The 27,016-nt window shown below is 46.5% G+C and overlaps 1 protein-coding gene across 1 annotated transcript in view; it reads left to right on the forward strand.

Moving 5' to 3' along the window:
• The first annotated feature begins 675 nt into the window (after positions 1-675).
• Positions 676-27,016, forward strand: part of LOC121475599 (ubiquitin-conjugating enzyme E2 L3-like) — a 54,032-nt gene continuing 27,691 nt past the window's right edge. Inside the window, exons 1-2 of the mRNA XM_041728991.1 lie at positions 676-775; positions 18,592-18,687. Of these exons, the coding sequence (XP_041584925.1) occupies positions 749-775; positions 18,592-18,687 (123 nt within the window). The 5' untranslated portion in view covers positions 676-748. The remainder of the gene's footprint in view (positions 776-18,591; positions 18,688-27,016) is intronic.

Consider the following 27,016-nt stretch of genomic DNA (forward strand, 5'->3'; position numbering starts at 1 on the left):
TTGCTCCCTCTAATACTTCTTACACCTTTCTGGCCATCTAGACACCCCCATGGCCTTTGCCAGCATCTTTCTTCTTGTTTTGAAACAATCTCCCCTCAGCCTCCCAGCTGCTCCATCCCATCCTCCAGGTCCCAGAGTTGGCCCTGAGCCAGTGGCTCAGTCTCTGTTCCCAGCTGGCTGTGTGAACTTGGGCAAATCATTGGCCTTCTCTGTGCTTCTGTTCGCTGTGAGATGGGCTATTGATGGTAGCCATCTTTTAGAGTGGTTTCAAAGATTAAAGAAAAAAAAAAAGATTAAGGAAAATAGGACACTGGAGGGGGGAGCTGGCCTCTGAGGTTCCAGTGTTAGCTGTTATTATAAAATGTCCTCAGTGAGGCTTCCCTGACTTGCCAATGAAAAGTAGGTCCCCGCAGTCACTTCCCCATCACCCGCTTTTCTTTTCTTTACAGCACTTCTCAGCGTCCGAAATAATCTTGGTTATTCAATGATCTTATGCAACCAATATTTGTTGTGCACCTACTAAGTGCCGGGCACTCTGTAATCGCCGTCGAGGTGCACGTCCCGTAGAGGCAGGCCGTCTGCCGGGCCCGTGCATCCGAATCCGCCCGGCACGGAGCGGGCACATAGTAGGCGCTTCGCGCGGCGGCGAGCGCCCCGCCCGCCCCTCCCCCGCTCCAGGAAGTGCGGGGGCTCCAGCCGCCCGGCCGGCCGCGAAGCATTCTGGGAAAGCAGCAGCACCAGATCCAAGATGGCGGCCAGCAGGAGGCTGATGAAGGTAAAAGCCATTCTCCGGCGCCGGCCGAACAGGGGGGGGCGGCGTCCCGGGCCCGGGGCCCCTGCGGCGGGCCGGGACTCCTCGGGGCGCCGCCGCTCGGTCTCCCGGCCCTGTGTGGCCCCACCGCCCCCCTGACCGCACGCGGGCTGAGGGAGGTAACGGGGCCGCCTAGGCCGCAGCCTGGGCGGGAGCGCCAGGCCGCGCTGGGAGCTGCCGCTGGCCCCTCCGCCCGGCCCGGGGCGTCCGCGCCGCCCTCTCCCCGGAACGGGGCCAGGTCTCCCTCGCGGCGGCCGCCTCCGGGACCGGGCGCGGCGTCGATGTGGGGGCCCGACCGGGAGGTCCCAAACCGGGCGCCCGCGGCGAAGGCCCGAGCGCCGGAGCCCCGGCCGGGAGCCCGCGCCGCCGAGCCGCCCCGCCCTGGGCCGCAGCGCGCCGGGCTTAGAGCCCCGGAGGCCGGGAGGTTGGGAGGCTCGGGCTGGGGAAGGAAGGAGCAGGCAACAAAAGTTAGGTCAGTTTGTTGGTGGGTCGTTTGGAATTGCTCTGGGTCCCAGCAAACTGTCGCCTTGTGACTGCAGAGTCACACCGCGGGCAAGTTCCAACTCCAGGAAGGCGTGGGGTCGGCCGCGTTCGCGGCGCTGTTCTCCTTCCCGGCCCCCTTTTCGACGTACCACTTAAAATCCTCCGGATCTCCTTTCCCTGCTGAAACAAAAATGCCATTATTGGGGGGTGGGGTGGGGGTTGGCTTCAGTTGTTCGAACCCAAACCGGCCAAAGTTTATAAAAATAACTTGGTACTTTGTATTTTGCATGCAGCGGGGGTGCCTTCTTGCTAAGTGGCTCCTTTGGCGAGGAATACAGATGCTAAACTGGCTCGGTTCTTTCCCGAGTATGTTTGCCGGCGGTCGCCGGAGCAGACCTGGCCCAAGATTTGTGAGTCCGCGCCCGGAGAGTGCTGCCGGGTTGCACCGGGCCGGAAATAAAAAGGCCCAGGAGCTGATTTCCTGAGAGGAGATAAAGAGCTGAGGTTCCTCTTGGGCAGAGAGCGGTGCTTGGTGGAACTAGACATTGAACTTGGGAGTCACGGCCTCTGGGCCCTCCCTCCCTCCCTGCGAACATTTCCTTTCTTTTGTTCGCTAAGGGCTGGGGACGACATTTAACTTCATAAAACTGGATTGGAAGTGAGCACAAAAGAACAGTCAGCAGATTCCAGACATCTCTTCGTCTTTTTTCTGCCGGTGACACCACCATTCACCCACCAGTCATCTAGATGAGAGGACTGTTATTTACTTATTTCCGTACTCTACTCCCCAAATGCAGTCACCCATCAAGACTTGTAGATTTTACTTTAGAGAGACTTCTTGAGTGTGCTTTCCTTCCTAGTCTTACTGAAATTACCGGAATCCATACTCTCATCTCTCAGATGCCTTTGCAAGTTTTTCTTTTCTCTGATTCCCCTTTCTGGACACCAAAGTTCTTTTGCTAAAGCAACTATTTAATCCTTTGACTCCTGTTGAGACCTCTGTGATCTTATTGTCCTCAGCAGTTAATCCTAACTTATTTGGCATGCAAGACCTTTCTTAGGCTGATTGAAAGTAATCTGTTTAGCCTCATCTCCTTCCCCTTGTTTTCCCACTACCCTTGTAAATCATAGTAGCTGCTTTTTAAAAAAGCTGTTACTTTGAGCAGCCCAGTACTTCACATTCATGATCATGTTTAATCTTCCCTGAAAAGTAGACATTATTCCCATTTTGTAGGTGGGAAAACGGAATGCTGAGAGATTTGTTGGGTTGCCCTAGTTTTTCCTAACTAGGGAGAGTGGGATGTGATCTCACTCACTTCTATTTGACCCTAGAGCCCCCTGCTCTTACTCAGTTGTTATGTGGTCTTCCTTTCCACATGCTGTTTGATCTTCCAGAGAAAGGCTGCCTTCCCCCTTTCCTCTCCTCAATTCTAATACCAGCTACTCTGTGAGGCCTTCGCCCCCATCCTCCTTCAGAATAAGTTGTTTCCTCCTTTGTGTGACCACGGCATTTTATGTTTCTATTTGAGATTTTGTCTCAATCAGATTTGTGTTAGACTTGCCTTTCCTACTGGGTTTTGAGTTCCTTAAGGACAGGAATTTTGACCTAATTTATCCTTGTATGGTATCCCCTAGTCTACCCTAGGTGACCTAGTTTGGGGTTCCCAGACTTCCAGGGGTCTGAGAGGGGAGTTACTGTGGTTTTTAAATTATTAATTCTTTTTTAATTTATTCATGAGAGACACACGGGAGAGAGGCAGAGACATAGCCAGAGGGATAAGCAGGCTCCCTGTGGGGAGCCCCATGGGGGACTCAATCTGGGGACTCCAGGATCATGCCCCCCCCCCCCCCCCCCCCCCCCCCCCCCCCGCTGAAGGCAGGCACTAAACCACTGAGCTACCCAGGCATCCCTGGTTTTTAAATTGTTTTTGTGTTTCCAAAAATTGGACCTTAGAAAAATGTAACATTAACAGTATTTTTAAGTGCTAGGTCATTTGCATTAATTCTTTTCAATAAAACTTAGAGTTAGCATATTGCCATCGTTATTTTACAAATGAGAGAGAATTGTGAGGCTTAGATAGGTTGGATATTACCTAAGATGGGGTAGCAAGCAGACCAGCGTGGGGAGAGATAAGATGTTAAATCTCACTAGCTTCAAATGCCAAGATCAATGCCCCCTTTTTTTTACCTAAGGATGCTTGGAAGACTATGTATGTAGTTTCTTGAGTTGTGGTTGGAAATTCTTTCTTTTTTGGAAATTCTTTCAATTCAGTAGAGGAATCCTGATTACATGATGCAAATCCTTGGCTCTGAGAAATCAGAGTTTAAGCTGGTTAGTTTTAAAAAATAACATACTGGGGCAGCCCCGGTGGCACAGCGGTTTAGCTGCGCATGATCCTGGAGACTCTGGATCGAGTCCCACATTAGGCTCTCTGCGTGGAGCCTGCTTCTCCCTCTGCCTGTGTCTCTGCCTCTCTCTCTCTCTGTGTTTCTCTCATGAATAAATAAATAAAATCTTAAAAAAAAAAAAAAAAACATACCGGAGGATCCCTGGGTGGCTCAGCGGCTTAGCTCAGCTCCTGCCTTTGGCCCCAGGGACGTGATCCTGGAGTCCCGGTTGAGTCCATGTTGGGCTCCTGGCATGGGGCCTGCTTCTCCCTCTCCCTGTGTCTCTGTCTCTCCCCCTCTCTCTCTCTCTCTGTATCATGAATGAATAAAAAAAAATCTTAAAACAATAACATACCAAAAAAAATAACATACCGAAATTATTGATGCATGTCGATCAATACATGGAGTGAAGATAATACAAGGTGTTGTGGATGATGAAAGAAACATGTTGAGGGGCACTTGGGTGGCTCACTTGATTGGCATCTGCCTTGGGCTCTGGAGTCCTGGGATCCAGCCCTGAGTGTCCACTTCTGCCCCTTCCCTGCTTGTACGAAGCCTCTCCTCTGCTTGTATGCTGTCTCTCACGTAAAATCTTAAAGAAACATGTTGAATAATCAAATGAATTACATCTCTTAAAGAACTTTCCATTTCCTCAAAAACTATTATCCAAGACACTCACAGTCAAAGATTTCTTTGTAACAACGGACTGTTTGCAGATAGCACAAGATACATTATTAGAAGTAGAGTGATTTGCATATACTGGGCTGAGAAGTTATTTTAGGCAAAGTGAGTATGATAAAGTCTTTAATTTAAAAAACATTTGCCAAAAGGATTAGCCTTTTTCAGAACCCCTTTTAGGAATTACAATGTTAATAAAATGCTAAATACATTTTAATTTGCAGGCAGCAAATTCAGCATTGATGGCAACAATGCAAATGTAACCATTGCTTCTATCAGGAAGGGAAATAGCTACAAAAGTGAAACCTGTAGGTGTGGCTAAGGAAATTGACTGCAGTCTGATCATTTCTTTTCAGCCTCTTATTGTACACCTCTACACGTATCCCCTGAGGACCCTCCAGCTGAGTATCTTCCCAGAATGCCTTTTCCAAGTGGGGAAAATTGTGAATTTAAGGAGGTGGGGTGACATTTTATTAGTTATGGTAAACTGTTGAGATAAGGAATTGAGATTTGTAGCAACCTTTTAATGCTGTGTTAATAGTGTTCAGTCAGAGGGGATCCCTGGGCAGCTCAGCGGTTTGGCGCCTGCCTTTGGCTCAGGGCGTGATCCTGGAGTCCCGGGATCAAGTCCCACGTGGGACTCCTTGCATGGAGCCGGTTTCTCCCTCTGCTTCTCCCTCTGCCTGTGTCTCTGCCTCTCTCTCTCTCTCTCTCTCTGTTTCTCTCATTAATAAATGAATAAAATCTTAAAAAAAAAAAATGTTCAGTCGAGGTGCCTGGGTTGCTCAGTCGCCATCCAAATAGTGATTTCGGCTCAGGCCGTGATCTCATGGGTCATGGGACCCAGCCCCTGTGGCAGCTCTGCCCTTAGCAGGGAGTTTGCTTGGGATGCTCTCCCCCTGCTCCTCCCCCACTCACACTTGTGCTTTTTTTTCTAAAATAAGGAAATCTTTTTTATTTTTTATTTTTTATTTATTCATGAGAGACACACACAGAGAGAGGCAGAGACACACAGGCAAAGGGAAAAGCAGGCTCCATGCAGGGAGCCTGATGTGAGCCTCAATCCCAGGACTCCAGGATGACGCCCTGGGCTGAAGGTGGCGCTAAACCGCTGAGCCACCTGGAGTGTCCTAAAATAAATTAATCTTTAAAAAATAAATAAATAAATGACGTTCAGACAAAACTCCATATTGTACTTTCTCACAGTCCATAATTACACATGAATAAGTAAAAGGAGTCACTAAATAACAGTTCTTTCCTTGGTTTCCTTGGTTTGCAATAAACTGGTTTGCTTTTGAGTACCAGTTAATGTTCTCTGAAGTTGGGTGATTAACACAATAGAGCAGTGAGCATGTCTGGTAGATGTGTTGTGTGTATCAGAAGGTGAGGGGAGGGATCCCTGGGTGGCGCAGCGGTTTGGCGCCTGCCTTTGGCTCAGGGCGCGATCCTGGAGACCCGGGATCGAATCCCACATCAGGCTCCCGGTGCATGGAGCCTGCTTCTCCCTCCGCCTGTGTCTCTGCCTCTCTCTCTCTCTCTGTGACTATCATAAATAAATAAAAAAAAAAAAAAAAAAAAGAAGGTGAGGGGAGTTTTCCAGATGATGTTATGCCAATATAAGTGTCCTGAATCCACTGAATTTTGGGGAATTCAGAAAAGCATTGTATTTTTTTTTTATCCTAAATGTAAAATCCCAGTAAGTTGTCACTATTTCAGCCTCTCTTAATGACATTCATTGTAAATGTTTCTCCATTAAAAGAAAATTGGGACAGGCCCTGGAAAAGAGTGTACTCAGTTGTTGCAACATTTGCGACCTTTCTTAAGGTCTATACTAGAACAAAAACATTTGTTTCAGGGTGTTTGGACCTATTCTGATTTTGTTACAACTCTATCAAGAATTTGTCAAATTAGCATTGTATTGTACCAAGTCACTTGGACGCATTCTGATTCCATTGAAAAGTATCACTAAATGTTCAAGACTTTTCTGTTTTCTTTCCTGTAATACTAAGGGATTAAACTTAGAGAACCCCAGGATATCTCTCAGGAGCCCAGACTTTGTATCTAACTACCTTAAGAGTTTCCCTTTGAATGGCACATAAACCTGTAGCTGTCCACGCACTTCCTGTGCTCCATGCCTCTCCTGTCTTACCTTCCTTAATGATCCATTAGTCTACTCAGTGACCCAGGGAAGAACCTGGGGAAGCCCTCCTTGCCCCATCGTTCCACATCTAGCCACTTGCCAGGTACTGGTGAAGGAGGCCTTTATCTCTGGTCTCCGCAAGTTTTTTCTCCATACCTACTACCGCTCCCTTAGTTCAGGCCATCCATTGTGGTAGGACACCTGCATCGGATTCCTCAGTGGCTTCCTCTTATTCCTCACTAGTCTATCCTCAGTCCCACATGATTTCTAATCGGTAGTTCATCAGAGAGAAGTGCATATGCTCAGGGCTCAGGCCCTGTTCTCAGAGATTGGAACCAAATTCAGGAGGTCAGGACTGTGTGTGTATGTGTGTGTGTGTGTGTGTGTGTGTGTTTTAGGGCTGTGTATTTAAAAACCCACATTCCTTAGCATGTTCCTTCAAGGTCTGATCTCATCATTCTCTTTCCCTGCTTGCCCATGGGATTCCCCCCTAAACATGCTTTGCACTCCTGGGTGGGCATCCCTGCCTCTTCTCTGCATCAGGGTAATTTTTTGTCCTTTAAGATTCAGCTCAGGGACGCCTGGGTGGCTCAGCAGTTGAGCGACGCCTTCGGCTCAGGGCATGATCCTGGAGTCCTGGTATCGAGTCCCAAACTTGCCCCCTGCATGGAGCCTGCTTCTCCCTTTGCCTATATCTCTGCCTCTCTCTCTCTCTTTCTCTCTCTGTCTCTCATAAATAAATAAAATCTCTAAGAAGAAAAAAAAAAACTCGTCTCACAGGGCACCTCCTCTTAGCTCTGCACTCAAGGAGCTCAGTGAGGGAGAAAGATGGCATACGTCTAGAACAAAGAAATCCTGGTCTGTCCACTGTATGCTGGATGTATGCCAGCTGAATAATGGAGTATAGGGGAGGGAAAGATCCTTTGACATTGAGAAGGTGGAACTTGGTCTGGCTCTTGAAGAATAAGCAAGGATTTGGGTTTTCGAAGAGAGGAGGGGCCCGGCAGGCAGTGAGGTTGAGTAGCTTTCATCCCTCAAAGTGGGTGTGGGCAGTGGCTACAAGAGATAACCTGAGGAACCCTGATGACAGTTCACCTACCTCCCAGTATGGCTACTTGCTTCTGACTTTGTGCTGTCCCTTTCTTAGGTTTTAGTTAGGTCAACCCTGAGGAATTTTCTAGAAGTACTGGGTAAGTGGGCTGGTTTTACCCTAGGTTGGTATATCCGGTGCACCTCGCCCTCCAGAACTATGAGCCTTCCCTCCCTCCCTCTACCCTGGCAGGGCTAAGTTCTCTGGCCGTCTACTGGAAGTCTAGTCTCTCCATGAAGGGGTGTCTCAGAGAGTGACGCTGATTGGTTTAAGGACAGGTGGCAAAGAAATGCCTGGGCCTTTCAGTTGAGGGGGTCAGACATATCCTTAGCTTTAGGATCCAGGAGAAGCAGCAAGCTGCTCACATGTGAGAGCTTTTACCTCCAGGCTTCCTCTAGCCAGCCTTGCTCTGTCTGTTCTTAAGGGCATAGATAAACCTAATCTTCATCCCAATAAAAAGGGAGGAGGAAAGGGTCTTTCATTTAGGACAAAGCTTTTAGAGGGAGAATACAGTATACTGGTTAAGAGCTGGGGTTTTGGAACTTGCATGTCCTGGGCCTGCCACATCTTAGTTGGAAGAACTTGGGCAAGTTATACTCTATGCATTAGTATACTTCATCTGTATGTGAAGGTGAAATAAGTTAACATATATCACATGTTCTGGAGAGTGTTTAGCACATTCTCAGTGTGAGATATGTGTAGATTATTATTGTCATCTGGAGTCAACAAGACACGGCCCAGGGCAGTGAGGAGAGCAGCCTAGCAGGAGGGGAGGGTCTGGTGCTGAAAGGTGGGTCAGGTAGGGGCAGCATTCCTGGACATGACTTCACTATATGTAGAGCCCATTCTCTTTCCCTCCCCACTCTTCTGCCTCTTGAAATAACCTGTTTTTTAGGGTTAGCAAAAAATGTCTTAAGACAGTTGTGTGAATGTGTCTTTGTTCAAAAATATATACTTTTTCCCATCAATATTGAAAAGCTCTTGAAGGGACACCTGGGTGGCTCAGCAGTTGATTGTCTGCCTTTGACTCAGGGTGTGATCCCAGGGTCCAGGATCAAGTCCCACGTCAGGCTCCCCTCAGGGAGCCTGCTTCTCCCTCTGCCTGTGTCTCTGCCTCTCTCTCTTTGTCTCTCATGAATAAATAAATAAAAATCTTTTTTTAAAAAAGCTCTTGAATTCAAAATTTGTCTTCAGACTCTCACCCTGTATTACCTCTTTCAGTCCTGCATGGATGTGCAGTGCAGTGACTGTCACTGTGTCCAAAGATGAGGCCTGGGTGCTGTAGAAGGCACTGAAAGGTGCTGAGCTGGGAGTATGAGGTGGGAATTTGAAGGGAACTTTTTTTTTTTTTTTAAGAGTTTTTAATTTTTTTATTTGAGAGAGAACACACATAAATGCGCAAGAGAGGGAGAGAAAGGGAGAGAATCCCAAGCAGACTGAGTGTGGAGCCCAACACTGGGCCGATCCCACAACCCTGAGATCATGACCTAGTGAAAACCGAGAGTTGTATGCTCAGCCCACTGAGCTGCCCTGAAGGAAACTCTGGAAGTAATTACAACCCCAGAAATAATACTATTGCTTTTTGTCTTCTTTTTCAGCCCAGAAGCACAAAGTTAAGAAAGGTTACTTCGGGTGGCAGTTCCTTTTTTCCTCTTGGCCTTTGCCACAGTCTCTTTAGAATTCCGGAGCTGCGAGGAGCCACCCCCTGACAGGCGGGAGGCTGAGGCTTGGGGGGCACCACCCACAGGCTTACAGTAGAGCCAGCCACACTCATTGCCCCGGCCCCCCTGCTCTCATGGTCTCTCTCCTGCTCTTCACAGGCCGCTTTTGGCTTTTTAAGGAAGGACACGGTGGAGAGGAGGAGAATTCATTTCAGGTTAGGTGGTGGTTTGGGTTTTGTTCAGTTTTTAACATTTCCAGGTCTGTGTTGATTATAGTTTTCTGTACTTCATGATCTTGTCAGATTTTTTCCCCCAGTTCTTTACCAGCATAAACAGAGGAGTGAAATACTGTTTTGACAGCCCCTGGCCCAGCAGGCACGTGTGCAAGCAAAGCAGTCAGTAATGTCCAGTCCAGTGCTCATGGTGGTGCTGGCTTTCTGAGAAGGAGTGCTGTCTGATTCTATCACAGGAATGGAGAGTGGGTACAGCTCAGAAGTTGAACAGCCTGAGTCCTTTCTGACATGGTTTGTAAAATATCTCCTTCACACCAGTGTACCTCTTGTTAAGAAAACTCAGCACAGGAAAGCTAAGCTTACAGAAGGAGACCTGCCACATGTTTTACACACGGGAATCACATTCCAGTCACTCATGCTGGGGCGCTGGACCCTGGAGTATGTGATGTAGGTCAAGAATGCCAGACACAACCCTCTTCTCATGGGGACAGAAACCTATTCCAGGGGCAAGGCCCACATCCAGAAGCTGACTGTGTGTGGAGCTGGCGTGAGAGCCCACTTGGCTGGGGCCCGGGCCACACCTGCCCAAAGGTGTGTGGGCAATGCCTTTCTATAAGGCTGTTCTGAATCCTCTTCAGCCGTATCCTCTTAGATGACCTCTTGACAAGTGCTCACCACCCTGGAGCAATGTGCTGTGGTCGAATAACAGGGACTGGTGTTCAGATTGTAACTCCTGCTACGGACTTTGTGTTGTCACCTTGAGCCTCAGTGTCCTGATTCTGTAATGGGTAATGAAACTACTCTGTAGAGTTATAATAGTAGTTAAGTGTATTAGTTGTGATAATAACTAAGTGTAAGATGGTATACTGCTGACCCATGGAAGGGGTGATGTGTTATTGTGGGTCCTGCCCCCTTTGCTAAGTATTAATTGAAATAAGGGAACCATGTTTGGGGTGCTCTGAAACCTTATGTTTCGATGTATAGCATTTTGAATCATATTAAAGTCATGATTTGGTGTCATTGCCACTGGTTGTTTGTGCAAGCATGGAAAAGCACATTTCTGGGATGCCTGGGTGGCTTAGAGGTTGAGCGTCTGCCTTTGGCTCAGGGTGTGATCCTGGAGTCCCGGGATCGAGTCCCACATTGGGCTTCCTGCATGGAGCCTGCTTCTCCTTCTGCCTATGTCTCTGCCTCCCTCTCTCTATGTCTCTCATGAATAAATAAATAAAATCTAAAAAAAAAAAAAAACCGCGCATTTCTGTCAAAATTAGTTACTTGGCTCCCGTCACACAAAAAAGTAGGAAGTAGCTTTTTCAAATGATTGATGGCCTACCAATTATGTAGCTGGTACTTGAGAGTCATACTGTATTTAGATTTAAGGCAGGTTTGTGTAACTTTCCTGTAGACATCTAGCTTTATCTGCTAGGTTTCATTTTGCCTGGGCAAAGAAAAGCCTAGAAACATTCCTTGCACAACATAAACACTTAATGACCGGCTGTGAACGGCTAGGGCAAATGCTGTATATGCTCATACTTTTGTCAGTATGAATCTGGGGAAGTGCTATTCCACAGCAAGCTAAGCCTTCCCAAGGTCCTGCTCAGGAAATAGGAGCCCCTGTGCCACCTGTTTCTAGGGGAAGTCTTCACCATGCTCACCTGCTGGTTTGTGTGGCTGAGAGAGATTTTCCTTCTGTCTCTGGCCATACCCTGTAGAAGGTGACTTGGGCCTTTCGGAATTTCAGTTTTACCAGTTGTAAGGTGAAGCCAATATGCCTGACCTGCTTGTCTCCAAGGGTGTCTTGAGCTTCAATCCTATTCTATGTGCTGTTGATTGTAAAAATTGCAGAGTGTTGTTGTAACCAACCACCTCTCACGCTTCTCTCAGGGTCTTGCTCTTGCTTTTCACAGGGCTATTTTGGGTGCATATCTCATGCATCAAAGGTACGTGCCTTCCCTAGCATCTTCATTTCTGGAGATTGCCTCCAGAAATAACTGGCTCTTTCCTAGAGGACCACCTCTTCCCTAGCATCTCTCCATTTTTGTGTGTTTTTTGTTTTGTTTTTCCATTTCTGTTTTTTTTTTTTTTAATGGGATTTTAAAGGTGATGACACTAATCCTTGCCCTCCAAAGGGGAGTGTGGTGGTGATGTATTTATTTGAGAATAGAGTGAGCGAGCACACAAGTGAGAGAGGGAGAAGCAGACTCCCTGCTGAGCAGGGAGCCTGGTGCTGGAGCTCAATCCCAGGACTCTGAGACCATGACCTAAGCTGAAGGCAGATGCTTAACTGACTGAGCCACCAAAGCACCCCTATATTCATTTCTAATTTAAGGCCTTGTGAGTTCTGTTCATAGGCTGTGAACGCCATATCGTGGCTATTCCCTATTATGTAGAGTAGGGAATATATATGTTGGTGCCTTGACACTGTCTTGGATTTTAAGAACTATGGTGATACAATTACGGAAGGGAATGAAACTAACATTTATTGAATATCTACGAGGGGTGCTAAGTGTTAAGCACTGTATAAAGTTTCTCGTAATTCTCAATAGAGCCCTGTGAAGTTGGTTTCCTATTTTTCAGGTAAGACAGTAGACTTGGAGCTTCGGGTAGTATGAAGGGTGGGGCCTGGGTTTAAGCCCATGCCTGTTTGGCTAAAGAGGCCTCTGCTCTTTCTAGTCCACTGACAGTTTGACAGCTGTTGAAGCAACCACTTGTCAAATCAGAACATTGTTTCTCTGTATAATATATAAAAGTAGTGTTGAAGAGAATGATTGGGGATTGCAATATAGTGATTGTTTGTCTATAGGAATCTTCAGAGCAGAGAACAGTAAAATAAAACAGTGAGTCATAGTAAGCATTCATTTTTTTAAAAAAGTTCAGAAAGATTTCCAGGTTTCTGTTACCACAGACTTGTTGCAGTAAAAAGGATTCCTTACTTGCTTCTGTGTGCCTGGCACAGTGGGAGGTGTTAGCTCTTTTAAGGAGCTTATTTCTAGTCATGGAAATGACACTGAATTAATCAGGGCCTCAGTATCTTCCTTTCTAAAAGACTGGATTGGATGAGCATAGTGGTTCTTAAGCAGGGGTGCACCTCACTGTCACTAGGTGGGGGGGATCCCCTGGCACAGGTGCCTAAGCCTTACTCTAGAGATTCTGATTCTGCAGGTCTAGAATGAGGCCTAGGCATGAGATAGGCTTTCTCCCTCAACCCTCCCTCTCTGCCCCACCTCTCTCTATATGAGTGTTGAATAACTCCCTGGGGCCTTCGGGTGTACTCTCTGAGAGTCCTCCAACATTAGTTAATACTCCAGCCAAATTTGGCTCCCAGCTGCTTCCCAAAAACACCTGGTGATTTCTTCCTTCCACGGCTCTGCATACGTTTCTTGCATGCGAGCACACCTGTTCTCTCTTCTCTGCACTGGTTTGGCTTTTCCCTGTCCTTCAAGGCCTGTCTGACCTCCTCTCTTCGTCTCTTCCGTGAACGGACTGCCCTCTGCTATTGCCTGCTGGGTCTCCCTTGCTCTGACCTCCATGTTCCTAGAGTAGTGCTTCTTTGCTCTTCTAATCTCCTCTCAGCAGCCAAGAAGATGGTGCTCAGGTTTATTTTCTGTGTTTCCTTTATAGGGGTACAGTGTGCTTTTTTCCATTCAACAAATGTAAAATTATAGAGTGCTATCAAATATGCTTTTATAAATTATATAAGCACCCCCTACCTTGAGACTTGTCCATAGTGTTGATTTGACATCTGAAGCAGCCCTAGCTTCCACAACTGATTTTTCCTCTGTATATCTATCTGGATTTCTTAAAGAGGACCATGGCCACAGGCTACTTAATCACTGGCTCCTGAAGGGTTCTTAGGCCCTGTGTGAGGCTTGTCTGGGAGATTTTGAACGGTTGCCTTTCTTTTTTTCAAAGAAGAAAAAAAGATTTTATTAAATACTTTGCCCAACCTCGGATGTATACTCTGGAGTTGTGTAACAGAGAGCTCACTGTATATAGCTGTCTCCTCCTGTTCTCTCAGGGATGAGGTAAGTCTTCCGTGCAGGATGTGGAGCAATCCACTCCTGTTGGGGTCATGGCTGTCTCCTGTTATTGGGCAGCAATCTGTTTCTGGAACTTGCCACACTCTTGCCTGGCATGGTCATCAGGCTCTCTAGGCTGGAGCCTAGGCAGTGGGCTCCCCCTTCCCCCTTTTTAAACGATTTTATTTATTTATTTATGAGAGACACAGAGAGACAGAGACACAGGCAGAGGGAGAAGCAGGCTCCATGCAGGGAGCCCGATGTGGGGACTCCATCCTGGGACTCCAGGATCACGCCCTGGCACCCATGGATCCCTGGGCTTTCCCCTTTTGAAGAGCTTGGCAGCACACCCATGCTCTTTTGGGTTCCGTCAATATACTGAGATCCACCTCTGGGCTCAGAAGCAGACCTCATTTTGAGAAGCATTGCTGTCTTTCTCCCTCACTGCTTACCCTGGCTGGGAAGCCTGCTACCCCCCTGCCAGGAGAAGGAATGAGCTAGTTGGCTCCTTCTGCTTTTCCTCATGCTCTTTTGATTTGTCAGTATGGCGCCATCAGCCTAGAGCAGCTGACCCAGGACAGCTTCTTGCTCCGAGCAGAACTGAAACAAACCTTTGTGGGCATATTTTGTAAGCTCTTGTCGTTCTTGGCTGTGGTCTTCCTGTGTTCTAGAGCTGGTCCACTCTCACAGTTTTCTTTTGTCAGGTCCCTCTTTTACCATCATTTTTTTTTTTTTTTTAAAGATTTTATTTATTTATTCATGACAGAGAGAGAGAGAGAGGCAGAGACACAGGCAGAGGGAGAAGCAGGCTCCATGCAGGAAGCCTGACATGGGATTCGATCCCAGGTCTCCAGGATCGCGCCCTGGGCCAAAGGCAGGAGCTAAACCGCTGCGCCACCCAGGGATCCCCATCATTTTTAATAATATCCTTTTGAATTTGAACTCTGAATTTACATTGGTTTATTTTTATTTTTTAAAGATTTTATTTATTTATTCATGAGAGAGAGAGATGCAAAGACATAGGCAGAGAGAGATGCAGGCTCCATGCAGGGAGCCTGATGTGGGACTTGATCCTAGGACTCCAAGACCATGCCCTGGGCCGAAGGCAGGCACTAAACCGCTGAGCCATCCAAGGATCCTCTACATTGGTTTCTTTAAATTCCATCCACAGTTCTTCTCAGCATCATTCTGTTATAGGGGTGCACTTTTGCTTGAAGATTTGTCAAGCCTCTTGAGTCATCTTGCCTTTTCCAGTCTCAGACCTTCATATGAATCTGTCTTTTCTCTGAATGACTTGAATTCATCTTTTTTTTAAGATTTTATTTATTCATGATAGAGAGAGAGAGAGAGGCAGAGACAGGCAGAGGGAGAAGCAGGCTCCATGCAGAGAACCCAATGCGGGACTCAATCCCGGGACTCCAGGATCACGCTCCGGGCCAAAGGCAGGCACTAAACCGCTGAGCCACCCAGGAATCCCCTGAATTCATCTTCAGGCTCTCCTTGGTGGAAGGAAGTGTGATTGGCATTTTAGGCCAAAGAGTTCTTGACTGGAGGACCTGCTTGTGCAATGCAGGACTTTTAGTGTCCTAGCCCCTGATGGTGCCAGTGGTTCTTGGGAGCTGGGGCTCTAGAGGATGTTGGGAAATCAGGGTGGGGTGGTGTCACAATGCTTGGCATGTATTAGGCAGGGCCCGGGATGCTCAAGTGCAGAGTCCTGCCTGAATACCGGAGCCACCCTGTTGAGAAATGCTCTCCTAGGGCTGCCCAACATTCCCTGGAGATTATAGGGTTTGCTTGCTTGTTTGTTTATCTTGGTTTCTCTCACTTCTGCCTTATAATCACTTCTTCCTTGTTGGTTAGGATTATGCAAAGGAGTTTGCCTCTTCCACTCTGGTGAGTTTAACTTGATGGCAAGGTAAGTTGAGAGTTTATCTGATGACTAGCAATTGATAACCGAACTTTGGAGTCCTTGAGGCTCCCAGTTCTGCCAACGTTAGCGTCACCCTTCTTCTCTGGTAGGTGGCAGGAGGGATGGCGTTCTCTCCCACAGTCTGGCTTTTATCTTTGTGCATGTACCTCTCTCTTTCTCTCTTAAGTCTCCATGCCCAGTGTGGGGCTTGAATTCATGAGCCCGAGATTGAGTTGTGTTTTCTACCAGCTGAGCCAGTCAGGGGCCCCAGTGTTCATGTATCTATCTCTTGATATCAGAGTACCAGTAGGTGCCCTCTCTGCACCTCTGCCCACAGTGCCCACTCCTTCCTTTTTCTTGAGCAAGATGCAGATTTTCACTGTCATCTTACAGTTGAGACTCATCTTGCCATATTTTTGCAACTCTTTTGAAATTTACATTTTTGTGTTTATTCCTAATACTTTCTATCATTAGTATGTGGATTTCTGAAGCCATATAGTATATGTACAGATTATTTTAAAATTCATTTCCTCCCATGAAAATTGAATATAATCTCATTGGTTGTCTAATTTCAAAGTTCTATCTAGAATTGTTTCCCTGTCCATATTTGGTTTAAAATATTTCTGATAGGGGGATGCCTGGGTGGCTCAGTGGTTTAGCACCTGCCTTTGGCCTGGGGTGTGATTGTGGAGCCCCAGGATCGAGTCCCACATTGAGCTCCCTGCATGGAGCCTGCTTCTCCCTCTGCCTGTGTCTCTGCCCCTCTCTCTGTGTCTCTCATGAAAGAATAAATAAAATCTTTAAAAAATAAAATAAATAAAATAAAATAAAATAAAATAAATAAAATAAGGGATCCCTGGGTGGCGCAGCGGTTTAGCGCCTGCCTTTGGCCCAGGGCGCGATCCTGGAGACCCGGGATCGAATCCCACATCGGGCTCCCGGTGCATGGAGCCTGCTTCTCCTTCTGCCTGTGTCTCTGCCTCTCTCTCTTTCTCTGTGTGACTATCCTAAATAAAATAAATAAAATAAATAAAATAAAATGAAATAAAATATTTCTGATAGCTTGGTAGGTTCAGCTCTTAAGCGACATCATATCTTCTGTCTCTAACCAGGAATCTTACACTAGTATCTTACAGCAGGGACCAGAAAATCAAATACATGGAGAGCCTTTCCCATCCCAGAGCCCTTTTTTTTCCCTCCCCAGTCCCTTGCCTCCCATCCCTTCACTATCCTAACTATCCTAAGCAGGTATTTGAGCATGCCCATGAGCTCTGGGGGCTTTTAGATCCCTGCCCTTGAGCTTGCCCACATGGAACTTGTATGCTGTTTGGGGAGTGGGGCAGAGAGGTAGAATGAGATTTATTTATTCTCATCCTGAAGGCTTCATTGTCCAGGAGAGAGTTTCTGGTGAGTCCTGGGCATTAGCAGGAGGACCAGATGGCAGTTGGCAGGTTGAGTAGTCTCTCAGTTTCCATGCTGTTCCTTCTGCAGCCTCAGGAAGAGGGACCAGACCACCCCTTCCCCACTCCAGGGACCACAAGCGTTGCAACTAGCTCCTTTATGGAAGCTGAGTGTTACTTAGAAGTGGAGCTCATCTCTCAGTGGCAGTGGCTCTCTCCTGTCACTATGTAGCTTGTTAAAAATTCCCATTTCAGACTACCCCACGGTTGCTGGACCAGAATTTCCAGGGCCGAGTCCTAAGCCCAGATGGTTGTGGTGGGCAGCTAGGGTTGACAAGCAGCAGCACCCTGTGGGAAGAAACTCGGTCGGGGGTGTCGTCTGCCATGAAGCACCAGCATGTCCCAATGGCCTGTTTTGCATGTTCATTTGATACACTGTCCTTCTCAGCCCACTCCATGCCAGGCACACCACACATCCTCCAACTTAGAACCTGTAACACCGGCTCACCTCCTACTTCCTCTGGAATTGTTCCCCCAGGGGGGGCCTTGTAAACTTGGTCCTTGCCTATGCAATGGGAATGTGGGGGTACAAAGGATCTTTTGGGCTCGAAGTAGAGGCTGGTTTAGAGCCTCTGTGCCATTGTGAGCCACAGCACCACACAAAGAGGGGCTTCTCAGTTGCAAAAGAGTTCATGGTCTGGACCAACAAGGAGGAAGCCAGGGCCATTGAGGAAGCTGTCCTCCCTGCTCAGCTGAGTGGTGTTCTGGTGATGCAGAAGAAGGTACCCAAGAGATGTGGAGGAAGCTTTTGTACCAAGACAAGAGACCAGGTTGGGACATTAGAGGGATTGTGTCATTGCAGGTATCTGAGAATGGAGGAATATTGGGAATGTGAGCAGGCCAGCACACATTGGGCCTTGGGTCATCATGCCTGTCGGGTGTTGACTTGAGTTGTTGGAGAAGCAGTGACGCACAATTGAAAAACCAGTGACCGTCGATTATAGACTAAAGACCTCTCAGGCAGGGCTCTGACGTAGTTAAGACACAGTGGTAATGCTTTCTGGACAAAATGACATTTGCCACATGGACTGTTTATATAGTAATCCTTCATTTGCAAAGGATTCTGTTGCGCACAATAGAGCTTCCCCTTTGCTTTGTTCAACTCTGGGTCTTACTCCCCCTGTTTTGAAGCCGAGGAAGTGGAGGCCCAGTGAAAGGCTCCTCTCCCCCTCCCCATCCCAGACTGGAGAGTTGTTCTCTTCACCGAGTGTCCTTGCTGAGGCAGAGCTCTGAAATCAAGCTTACAGTCCTGGGTAGAAAACGTGGTGTGTACGTGTTTGCTCCTAGTCCCCAGTTTTATCTTCATATCCTCAGCATCTGGCCCACAGCTTAATAAACCTTGGTTGGGAGAAGTCAAATCTATAGTACCTTTCTTGTGCCCCTGCTGCATGGCTGCCCTGTGCAGGGGCCCGAGGGTGTATAAAGAGAGGTCTGGTGATTAGCCCAAAGAGGAGGTGATGTGCCTGCAGAAGGCAGTTGTTTGTCCCGCTGAGCTCTGAGGGGTCACCAAGGCGGGGGCTTATCTCGGTCTGGGGCACGGGTTGAAGGGACCACTGTGGCTCCAGGCCTCTTTACTGGACTGGGTGTGGTCTGGTCCACACTCTGAAATTTGGTCATCGGTGGTGTTGGCACTCGCTTTAATTTGAGGGAGTCAGGAGGGATCTTAATGTGTGGTGCTTTCCCCTGTTTGACACCCCTTTATGCTTTGTTAATCAACAGGAGCTTGAAGAAATCCGCAAATGTGGAATGAAAAACTTCCGTAACATCCAGGTTGATGAAGCTAATTTATTGACTTGGCAAGGGCTTATTGTTCCTGTGAGTATTGAACACTTCCACTTCTTACCAGATTATTCTTCAAGGTGATATGTGTGTTGGGCTTACCTCTCCACTCCCAAGTAGTCTGTTAGGTAAGAAAGCCAGCAGACGCACCGAAGTGGGCTGTCACTCTAGGATATAATAAGGCAGGGACCTTAGCCTCCGGTGCCTGAGTAGAATCCCGTCTTTGCACTGGTTTTGTGACATTCTGGGGTGCCCGAGCTTTCCACATCTGTGGTTATTGCCTCAGGAAAGGAGTATGTGTTTGTGTTCCTGTCTTCCCCGACTTCTCTGTGCCTGGCCCCGTTTGTCCAGACGGGGCTGCCTTCTCTGACCTCTTGGGAGATGGTGGCCATTCCCATCTAGATCTTTTCTTTGCTTCCCTGCCTGGTTTTGCATCTGTGTGTCTAACCCTCTGGACACATGCATTCCAGGGCTTCATTCCTGGTAGCCTCCACTGTATGCTTTCTGTTGGTTTCCAGTCCCTTTACCTAATGGCCCACCTGGTGCCCTCACCCAGTGTCTTGTTTGGGGCTTCTGCCTCTACTCTGTGACACCCACAGCTCCTGCTCCCTCTGCCTCACAGACTTCTGCCTTCAGATGGGCCCAGGCTTACTCTTACAACGGCCTTCTTGTGGCCTTCCTTTTCTCTTGATTTAGGGTCTCTCTTTCTCCATCCTTTCATCTCCTCACCCCTTGAGAGCCTCGTCCTGTACTAACTCATTCACAATCCCAGTTTCTTCTACACTTCTGGAACTACCTCACACTGAGCCCCAGGTCTCTCCTCCGTCCTCACGCCTCAAACTTGGCAGCCCTAGAACCCACTGGCCTCTTGAGCCTTTGGACCCTGTGCAGTGTCCCAGCCCCAGGTTCTGTGACCTTGTGCCACTCAGTCCTGTCTGCTGCTGCTCCCCTGAGCTCTTAGGCATGGACCCTGTTTAGTCTCCTGCCCTTCTCTCACGCTGTTTCTTGGGGCCCCTGCTGCTGCCAGCATCCTAGATTACTAGATGATTGCTATAAGTGAAGGAGTCCTGTCCCTGTTTCTCTTCCTGCCCTTTCCCACAGAGCCACACCATGTGTCCATGCGGTGGCCTCACTTGGACACCGTGTGCTTCTAGTCTCCCTGGTTCACAACTGGGACTTCTCCATGAGTGCTCCCTTCTTCCCTGTTCTTCTGTACTCACTGCCTCCTCTTTTCATCCCCACTTTCCCTCTGAGCCTCAGCCTGTCCATACTCTATGTTATTGTGCAGAATCTTTCCTTAAGGGCAGATTGGCTACTTTGCCAAAGCAGAATACGGAATGTGCTTACTGTAGACGCTTTCTTCTTAATGCTGGTTATAGGTCGTGCCTTTTTTTTTTAAAAGTCCTTGAACTTGAATAGCAGATACTGGATTCATGATTTATTTTCATGATCACTTGGTTAATGAAGGAAAGATACACTTTTATTTTTTAAGATTTATTTATTCATCTATGATAGACATAGAGAGAGAGGCAGAGACACAGGAGGAGGGAGAAGCAGGCTCCATGCCGGGAGCCCGATGCGGGACTTGATCCTGGGACTCCAGGATCACATCCTGGGCCAAAGGCAGGTGCTAAACCGCTGAGCCACTCAGGAATCCCCAGAAAGATACACTTTTGTAGTATTTCAGTACACTTTGAAAAATTTTAAATCTGGGAGTATCCAGTCTGGTTTGGAGGATGAATTATTGAGATTTCTCCAGGCTTGAAGATGGTAGGGCTCAGGGTACAGTGTGTAGATGATATGGGAGCCCTGACTGGGAAGGTTCAGCTGGTGACCCCAGGCCTTGCCTACTGAATTGTTAGGTGCTAAGTGGAAGATTGGCCAGTACCATCTGGCCCTGTCCCTTTTCTTTCTTTCTTTTTTTCTTTTTTTAAAGATTTTATTTATTTATTCATGAGAGACACAGAGACAGAGATAGAGAGAGGCAGGGACAGAGGCAGAGGGAGAAGCAGGCTCCATGCAGGGAGCCCGACGTGGGATTCGATCCCGGGTCTCCAGGATCACGCCCTGGGCCAAAGGCAGGCGCCAAACCACTGCGCCACCCAGGGATCCCTGTATACTACTGATAAAAGAAGTAAAGACTTATTCCATGGATCTTTTGAAAAATGATGAGAATGAATGGAACAGTTTTGAGCAGTCAGGCTTGGGCAATCTATCCCATGTTCTCAGAGGCATGAGAATGCAGGCCAGCTCCAAGGCTGAGGTAGCTGTCATCAGGCTTTGCCTAGAACATCCCCAAGGCCTCCCTCTGGTGTCACATTGGTGGAACCTGTAGAATGGTCTGTGGTTTCATAAGTTCAAGGTGGAGACCAGCTGATAGAATGCAGTGTACTTCAGTCAAGGCTCTGGGTGGGGAGTGTCCAGACCAAAGCCTCACCTTCCATTTAGGGGAAGCTGGGCCCAGAGACTAGGCCACAGCTGCTCTCTCCCCATTCCACTGCCTCTTCCTATTTCTCTTGTGTCCTTACTACGGTCACTGCCCAGGGCCCCTGGCTTGCTATGAGAAGCATTTCAAGGAAGCAGTGACAGTGCTTTTAGCAACTGACCCTTCCATGGTCCTCACTAGTACCCCACACCTGGAGCTGAGATCTTCCTGCACCATAGGGGCTGAGTCAGTGTGGGGACTCTCCTCCTCAGACTCACCTGGGGTCCACCCAGCTGGAATGAAAGCAGGCCCATGCTGATAAAGGCATAGTAGTCCAGAAGCATGCCTTGAGCACCTGGTACTGGTCCTCAGGGAGCAGCTTAGTAAATACGACCTCATTGTATGTAGGTCAGAGAAGGAGCAGACCCAGACTCTTCAGAGATGGAAGATGGGAGTGAACCAATGGGGTGCTTCCTTGAGACATTTCGTTGTTACCATTGCACTTCGGGCTTATTCCCTTTAAACATTTTTTTTAAAAGATTTATTTATTTATTCATTCATTCATTCATTCATTCATTCATTCATAGAGACACAGGCAGAGGGAGAAGCAGACTCCATGCAGGGATCCCCGGTCTCCAGGATCACACCCTGGACTGAAGGTGGCGCTAAACCGCTGAGCCACCCAGGCTGCCCGCCTTTAAACATTTTTATATAATTTTTTTTCATTCAAAATTCAGAGGTGATAGCTATGGAAGAAAATGATCTCATAATACTATCATGAAGAAATTCAGTATGTTTTTGGGCACCTGCCCTTCAGGAACTAGAGGATGGTGGTGAGCCTACTCAGATTTCTCACCCAATGAACATGTTCATGTTTGCTCTTAACCATTAGCATATTCCTCCCAGCCTTTTTACATGCAATTTTTTTTTTTAAATACTGGAATTTTTATTTTTTTTTAAGTTTTTAAAAATTTTTATTTATTTATGATAGTCACACACACACAGAGAGAGAGAGAGAGAGAGAGAGAGAGAGAGAGGCAGAGACATAGGCAGAGGGAGAAGCAGGCTCCATGCACCGGGAGCCCGACGTGGGATTCGATCCTGGGTCTCCAGGATCGCCCCCCCTGGGCCAAAGGCAGGCGCCAAACCGCTGCGCCACCCAGGGATCCCTTTACATGCAATTTTTAATGGACCATATGATACCTTCGTAATTATCACATACTTTCATCATTTAGTCATTGTCTTGAAACTTTATGAATGTGATTTTTGATAACTGTACAGTGTCCCATAATATTTGTGCTATCATTTATTCAGTCATTCCTTTAAGTTTGGCCATTTGGATTGTTGTTTTTCCATTTTTAAATAATTTATCCATGAACATCTGAATGTGAAAATCTTAGTGTATTAGTGTACCTCTTTGTTTATTTTAGGTTTGATTTTTTTTTTAAGATTTTATTTAGTTTTAAAGATTTTATTTATTTATTCATGAAAGACACACAGAGAGAGGCAGAGACACAAGCAGAGGGAGAAGCAGGCTGGGAGCCTGATGCGTGACTTGATCCCAGGACCAGGATCATGCCCTGAGCCAAAGGTAGACATTCAACCCCTGAGCCATTCGGGCATCCCAAGATTCTATTTATTTCTTTATTTTTTTAAAATTTTTATTTATTTATGATATATATATATATATATATATATATAGAGAGAGAGAGAGAGAGAGGCAGAGACACAGGCAGAGGGAGAAGCAGGCTCCATGCACCGGGAGCCTGACGTGGGATTCGATCCCGGGTCCCCAGGATCGTGCCCTGGGCCAAAGGCAGGCGCCAAACTGCTGCGCCACCCAGGGATCCCTCTATTTATATTTTTAAAGTATCTCCATACTCAACATGGGGCTTGAACTCACAACCCTGAGATCAAGAGTCACACACACTGATGACTGAGCCAACCAGGTGCCCCTATTTTAGGTTTGATCTTGAGATACAGTAGTCTGACCAGGAGGATGACAGTTGTGCCAGCTTATACTCTTATGGGCACTGTCGGCACCAGCCCTGCACATGTCCTTGTCAGTCATAGAAGCAGCTGGGTGTTATTAAAGGGGGTTCTGAATGGCAGTATTTCAGCATCCAGGCTGTGGGGGTACGTTTGCCCCAGGGTGGGAACCGTGGCCTTTCTTCAACTGGTTTGAGATCTCGGGCACATTTAGCAGCTTGTCTCGGTATCCTCACATATAAAAGGAGTACTCATCTCTCTGGTTGTTGTAAAAGTTCAGTAAGTGCATGTGTGTGAAGTTCTTAGGCTCGCTCTTATTATTAAAAGCCTTTGCGGGGCTCCGCAAAATTATTTGGGAGTATGTAACAAAGAGCCCATGAAACCAGCATACAGAAAGAAGTCATTGTTTCCAGTGTGATAGGTGCAAAAGTACTCAATTGGATTTAGTCCCATTCATCCATTCAGGCTGTTAATAACAAAATACCAGATACTGGTTAGTTTATAGCAACAGAAATTTATTTCTCGCTGTTCTGGAGGCTGGAAGTTGAAGATCAGAGTGCCAGTTCTGGGGATGGCCTTGTTCTTGGTCACGGTCTTCCCCTGTATCCTGATACAGCAGAAGGAGCAAGCTAGCTCTCTGGGGCCTGTTACAAGCCACTAATCTCATTCACAAGGGCTCTTCCCTAATGATCTAATTACTTCCCAAAGATCCTACCTCATAACACTAATACTCTGGGCATTAAGTTTTCAGTGTATGAATTTTGGGCCTGTACAAACATACTAATGTGCATTTTTAATGTTATTTTAGTTGAAGGCTTTTTAAAATTTATTGACTGTTTATATTTCCGCAATATCAATTGGAGTTTAAGTATGCTTCTTTGTTGAATTGTAGAAATTCTATATATTAGTCTTTTGTGTTTGGGAAAAATATTTTTCAGCTGTTTTCTTTCTTTTTTTGTTTATTCAAGAATTGTTAACTTGAAAGTATCTCTTAAAATTTAAAAATTTTTGCTTCATTAATTTTTATTGTGAAATACACTTAACATAAAATTTGCCATTTGTAAGCCTACAATTCAGTGACCTTAATTATGTTCAAAACGTTGAACAACCACCACTGTCTTATTTCCAAATTTTTTCATCACTCAAACAGAACCTGTGTATCCATTCAGTAACACCCTACTACCCCAAACCTCTCAACCCTTGGGAACCTCTAATCTAGCGTCTTTATGAATTTACCTATTGTAGATATTTCGTATAAATCATAAAATATTTGTCATAGTCACACACCCAGAGAGAGAGGCAGAGACACAGGCAGAGGGAGAAGCAGGCTCCACGCAGCGGGAGCCCGACGTGGGATTCGATCCCGGGTCTCCAGGATCGCGCCCCGGGCCAAAGGCAGGCGCTAAATTGCTGCGCCACCCAGGGATCCCAATATTTGTCTTTTTTGATCTGGCTTATTTCACTTAGCATAATTTTTTTAGGGTTATCATCTATATGGTACCACGAACCAGAACATAATTCCTTTTAGTGGATGAATAGTGTTTCATTTTGTTTTTATTTTTGTTTATCTACTCATGTCTTGATGGAAAGTAGGGTGGTTTCCACCTTCTGGCTGTTGTGAACATTGGCATACAAATGCCTGCTGGAGTCCCTGGCCATTTGTTTTTTTTTTTTTGTTTGTTTGTTTTGTTAATATTTATTTATTTATTCAGAGAGAGAGAGGCAGAAACACAGGCAGAGGGGAGATCAAGAGTCAGACACTTAACTGAGCCACTCAGGTGCACCAAGACTTAAGTTCTTTAGAGCAGTTTTAGGTTCACAGTAACATTAAGAGAAAGGGATAGAGATTTCTTATATACTCCCTAGCCCCACACATCTCTAACTTCCCCCATTATGGACATTCCCTACCAGAGTGGTGTATTTTTTACAATTGATGGACCTGCATTGACACATCATAATCACTAAACCCATTAGGGTTAATCCTTGGTAGCGTATATTCTGTGAGTTTGGAAAAATGTATAACGGCACGTATCCATTATCATAATATCATATAGAGTATTTCCACTGCCCTGAGATCCTCTGTATTCTACTTTTGCAATCCCCCCTGACCCCCAACGCCTTTCCCACCCCCAGCAACCACTAATCTTTTTCCTGTCTTCATAGGTTGGCTTTTTCTAGAATGTCATTTAGTTGGAATCATACAGTATGTAGGGTTTTTTTTTTTTTTTTTTTCAAATTGGCTTCTTTTAGTTATAATAATATACATTTAAGTTTCCTCCATATTGCTTCATGGCTTGGTAGCTGCTTTCTTTTTACCATTGAATACTGTTCCATTGTTTGGATATACCACAGTTTAACTGTTCACCTAAAGGGCATCTTGTTTGCTTCCAAGTTTTGGCAATTATGAATAAGTGGCAATAAACTTTTTTTTTTTTTTTGAGAAAGAGTGCAGAGCCAGAGAGAGAACACAAGGGGGGAGAGGGGACAGAAGGAAAAGAAGGGGGCTCCCTGCTCAAGGACACAGGGCTCCCAATGTGGGGCTTAATCCCAGGACCCTGGGATCATGACCTGAGCTGAAGGCAGATGCTTAACCGATTGAGCCACCCAGGTGCCCTGGCTATAAACTTTTTTTTTTTTTTTTTAAGATTTTACTTATTTATTCATGAGAGACACAGGCAGAGACACAGGCAGAGAGAGAAGCAGGCTCCATACAGGGAGCCTGATGTGGGACTCCATCCCAGGACTCCAGGATCACACCCTGAGCCAAAGGCAAACGCTCAACCGCTGAGCCACCCAGGTGTCCCTATAAACATTTTTAGTTGGGTGTTTGTGTTCTACTTGTCTTTGAGTTGTAGGAATCTTTTATATATGTATGTATATATATATGTATATATGTATATATATACATATATATATATATTTTAAAGATTTTATTTACTTATTCATGAGAATACACAGAGAGGAGAGAGAGGCAGAGACACAGGCAGAGGGAGAAGCAGGCCCCATGCAGGGAGCCTGACGTGGGACTCGATCCAGGGTCTCCAGGATCACACCCTGGGCTGCAGGCGGCGCTAAACCGCTGAGCCACCAGGGCTGCCCTATATATATATTTTTAAAGATTTTATTTATTCATCAGAGACACAGAGAGAGAGGCAGAGACACAGGCAAAGGGAGAAGCAGGCTCCATGAGGGAGCCTGATGTGGGACTCGATCTCGGGACTCCAAGACCATACCCTGGGCCAAAGGCAGGCACTAAACCGCTGAGCCACCCAGGCTTCCCTATATTTTGTAGATATTAAGCCCTTATTAGATATATAATTTGCAATACTTTCTCCCATTCTGTGGGCTGTCCTTTCACGCTTTTTGGTAGTTAATTAAAAAAAAAAATTCAGAGCAGCCCCGGTGGCGCAGCAGTTTAGCGCCACCTGTAGCCCGGGATGTGATCCTGGAGACCCGGGATCGAGTCCCATGTTGGGCTGCCACATGGAGCCTGCTTTTCCCTCTGCCTGTGTCTCTCCCTCTCTCTCTCTCTCTCTCTGAATAAATAAATAAGTAAAACTTAAAAAAAAAATTTTAAAAATTCATGTGTTGTTGACACACAATGTTACATTAGTCGGGTAGTGTTCTTTGATGCACAAAAGTTTTTAATTTTAGTGAAGTACATTTTATGCCTTTTTCTTTTGTGGCCTGTGCTTTTGGTAAGATATTTAAACCATTGTCAAATCCAAATCATACAGGTCTTCCCCTGTTTTTGTTTTTTTTAAGTAACCTCTACCCCATCGTGGGGCTCAGACTCACAACCCTGAGAGCAAGAGCTACATTCTCTACGCAGCACACCAACCAGCCTCCACTCTTATTTTCTTCTAAGAATTTTTATAGGGATACCTGGGTGGCTCCGTTGGTTAGGCATCTACCTTTGGCTCAGATAGTGATCCCAGGGTTCTGGGATTG

The sequence above is a fragment of the Vulpes lagopus genome, chromosome 14 (genome assembly GCF_018345385.1).
Source record: "Vulpes lagopus strain Blue_001 chromosome 14, ASM1834538v1, whole genome shotgun sequence".
In the NCBI taxonomy this organism is placed as follows: domain Eukaryota; kingdom Metazoa; phylum Chordata; class Mammalia; order Carnivora; family Canidae; genus Vulpes; species Vulpes lagopus.